The sequence below is a fragment of the Aspergillus sydowii genome (assembly GCF_001890705.1).
Source record: "Aspergillus sydowii CBS 593.65 unplaced genomic scaffold ASPSYscaffold_23, whole genome shotgun sequence".
NCBI lineage: Eukaryota > Fungi > Ascomycota > Eurotiomycetes > Eurotiales > Aspergillaceae > Aspergillus > Aspergillus sydowii.
This window is the reverse complement of record NW_024467881.1, coordinates 67,851-70,636: the sequence shown is the minus strand read 5'-3', so window position 1 is coordinate 70,636 and position 2,786 is coordinate 67,851. Positions and strand designations below refer to the sequence as shown.

General features: G+C 53.3%; 3 protein-coding genes across 3 annotated transcripts in view; 2 read left to right on the top strand and 1 right to left on the bottom strand.

Moving 5' to 3' along the window:
- Positions 1–1,432: 1,432 nt before the first annotated feature.
- On the top strand, positions 1,433–2,028 carry ASPSYDRAFT_95850 (uncharacterized protein; the record flags this gene model as incomplete). Its single annotated transcript, XM_040853180.1, has 3 exons — positions 1,433–1,564; positions 1,624–1,746; positions 1,774–2,028. 3 exons carry the CDS (start codon positions 1,433–1,435, stop codon positions 2,026–2,028), a joined length of 510 nt encoding a protein of 169 aa, XP_040695957.1.
- ASPSYDRAFT_52391 (uncharacterized protein) lies at positions 2,004–2,310 on the top strand (the record flags this gene model as incomplete). The annotated part of the gene is made up of 1 exon (XM_040848478.1): positions 2,004–2,310. A coding segment is annotated over one exon (183 nt), but the record flags the coding sequence as incomplete, so codon positions are not given.
- Positions 2,245–2,786, bottom strand: part of ASPSYDRAFT_715317 (uncharacterized protein) — a 1,345-nt gene continuing 803 nt past the window's right edge. Inside the window, exons 3-4 of the mRNA XM_040850589.1 lie at positions 2,561–2,786; positions 2,245–2,505 (exon numbers count right to left, since the gene is read on the bottom strand). The exon at positions 2,561–2,786 is cut by the window's right edge and continues 116 nt beyond it. Coding sequence (XP_040695955.1) covers positions 2,419–2,505; positions 2,561–2,786 — 313 coding nt within the window. The 3' untranslated portion in view covers positions 2,245–2,418. The remainder of the gene's footprint in view (positions 2,506–2,560) is intronic.

The window sequence follows — 2,786 nt, the reverse complement described above, 5'->3', positions numbered from 1 at the left end:
CCGGAAGGCCACTGCCATTGACCAACGATCGCCTGCCAGCCAGCCCGACCTTCATGGAGCTCTTTCACGGGGGGATCATGACCAAGCAACGTTGTTCCGATTTCACCAGCCGGTTCAAATTGGGAGAATGTCCTTGGGGGGTTGCAGGCATCAAAGCACGGTGGTAGTCGCCCTTCGCCCCTATCCAGCTCGAGACTCTATGGAGGCGGCAAACCGAGCAAACGTGCCAAGGCACCGGGACCCCTTCAGGTATGGAGCATATTACTATTTACGAATATAGAGGTTACGCATACACTAGCCATAAAAGCGTGATTTTTCCGAGCATAACCCGGGCAATTATCTGCAGCGACTAAAAAAATTACTCGCGAAATAGCGCCGGCTGGGCTNATAGTACAGCCTTGATTAGCGGGCTAATGACTGTCTGAACTTTTTTGTAGTTGAAGAAAGGACGGCACATAGTAGCCCACAACACCTGCGCTCTCCCGAAACCCTCGTCTCCTTCCTTCTCATGCCCACGCCTTTCCCAGCCGGTATACAAAGCATAGTTTGCGACTAAATGCAACGCTCTTCGTCAGGGCCACTCTTGTAGTCGAGAAGAACAGAAGGTACCAACCCCAAGGAGCAGTCCGCTGTAGTTGTCTTGCTAAACTAGTTGGGTGAGGGGGCGCGTGACCGCCGTTGGCGTTCATTTTCCGTATTCTTCTCTTTTCGGTGTGGTGAATGCCGCGGTGAGTCCGGTAGCCCAGGNTGGTGGTTGCCTTTGGACACTGTCGATCGAGATAAGCCGCTTTCTTGTAGAGCAGTTTGAAGCCGTAGAGATAGCCATCGCGAGCGACAGAAGCACCTCGGCCGCTTCATACTGTACCGACAGACAGACTTCTCAAGAGTGTTGTAGCGATAATGCAGTGCCACAGTGGGAACGGGACTGCGTTGACAAAAATCTGAAAACCTACGTTCACCTGCGCATAGTTCTATAAATCAGGCTTGATTTTGATGTCCTCAGCAAAGGATCGCCGGCGTCGCGTAGCGGCTAGCCACTACAGTGAAGGCGGGGCTTCCTCTGTCAGACAGAATGCAAAGTGGCAAGGTCGAGAATGTGGGTTGTAGACGCATTTTTCGTCTCTTTGACCCAATTTTCAACCGAGCAACGATACTGCGCATTTTTCTGCTGGCCTTTCATGGCGCTTAGATTTGTCTTGCGCGTTCTCCTTACCTGACCGGTATATCTTTGGAAAAGGCAAAAGCTTCGGTTGACCGGTGAATCGACGTCCTCGTATTGTTGTAGGGTAGGACACTACGAGGAACATGAGAGTATCTTCTCTCTGCGCAGAGATGCACTATATTTCCTATATAAGCATTGTGGGAACGGTGTCAGATCTGAGCACTCTCTATCCATCAGGACTACCTTCATGAGATATCAAACATCTGTGCTATGGAAGCTACGGCCCCCTACTTGGAACGTCCCGCCAAACGCAAGCGTGAATCGTCCTGCAGTCGATCTGGTCGTGCCGACGAAAGCAGAGGCGCAAAACCCATGGAGCCACCCAATCACAACTCCACACAGGTATGTGAAAGCAAGCTCTGCACGGACCCAAGAACTCCATACTCATAATACTTCTCCAGCTGGAACCTCACGCCAATGATGAGAAAGTGTCATCAGCCGCGGAGCCCTTCAGACCCTTGGCCCGTGAACTGGAGCGATTGGACGAGAAAGACCCCATTCTGGCTGCCCAGGCGGCACGCCTCGTAGCGCTCTAACGGCGCCTGTGGGAGTCATACGTCGCCAAAAATGCGGAAAGCCAGCGCCTCGACAAAGAAAACCAGCAACTCAAGAACGCCAATGCCAGCCTCTCGGAAGAGAAACGACAGGCAGAGTGCCGCTGGCTGGAATATGACGTCCTCGTGTCCTACTACAAGGAAGCACACCAGAAGATCGAAGGAGGCATCATCGGGGTCCTGGAGAATTGGAAGGACCCCCTGGTCGACTCCGCAAATGCTGGTGAGCAGAAGCAAGATGGATCAGAGTAGAACCGCATCGGAGGACAGCTGTGCGAGGGTTGGCATTGAGTGAATGTTCGAGGTTCCAACTGGTGCCGAATCTACAGCGTGCGGCATAAGGCACTGTGTGCGTACTTTGTTGATTCCTCTATCACACGTGTTATCAATCTATCCGCTGGGGGCGTTGATTATAACACGATCCTTCGGAAAATTGTAATCTCTCTCCCCTCCTTATCTGCATACCCCAGCCCATGGCTGATTTGCTGGGCGTCTGCATATGCAAATGCGTAGCTCGTCAATCCATGTCGACCAGGCCGGCCGACTTCTTTTTTGTAGGACGGAGACAATCGTATGGTGATCGGCGGATTGCGGCGTACGGTTTGCTCTCTCGCTAGACAGTGTTAGGATCCTCTTGTGGCGTCAAACCTCCGGGTGGCGAGGCACTCTCCACCGAGGCACTCTCCACCCATGGCGAATAGACAAAGCGATTGTCAAAAGCATTTGTACCTGTCAGGAGGATGTTAACCAGGCACAGCGGGTGGGGCGGGGCGGGAGTTGTTACCTCTTGGGACAAACCCCAGGCACGAGACAATACCCCTATCGCTGCGACCGTTGCCAAGAGGCCGGAGAACCCAAACATGCCGTAAGCCGCACGAACGAGACGTCGTTGCAATCGGGAGTCGCAACCAGTCTGGTGGGCCAGGCACAGGTAGCCCGCCGCGACGACCACATAGTCCACGGCGGAGAGAATCGGCAGGCCATAACCAGCCGGATCATAAGTTAAGTAA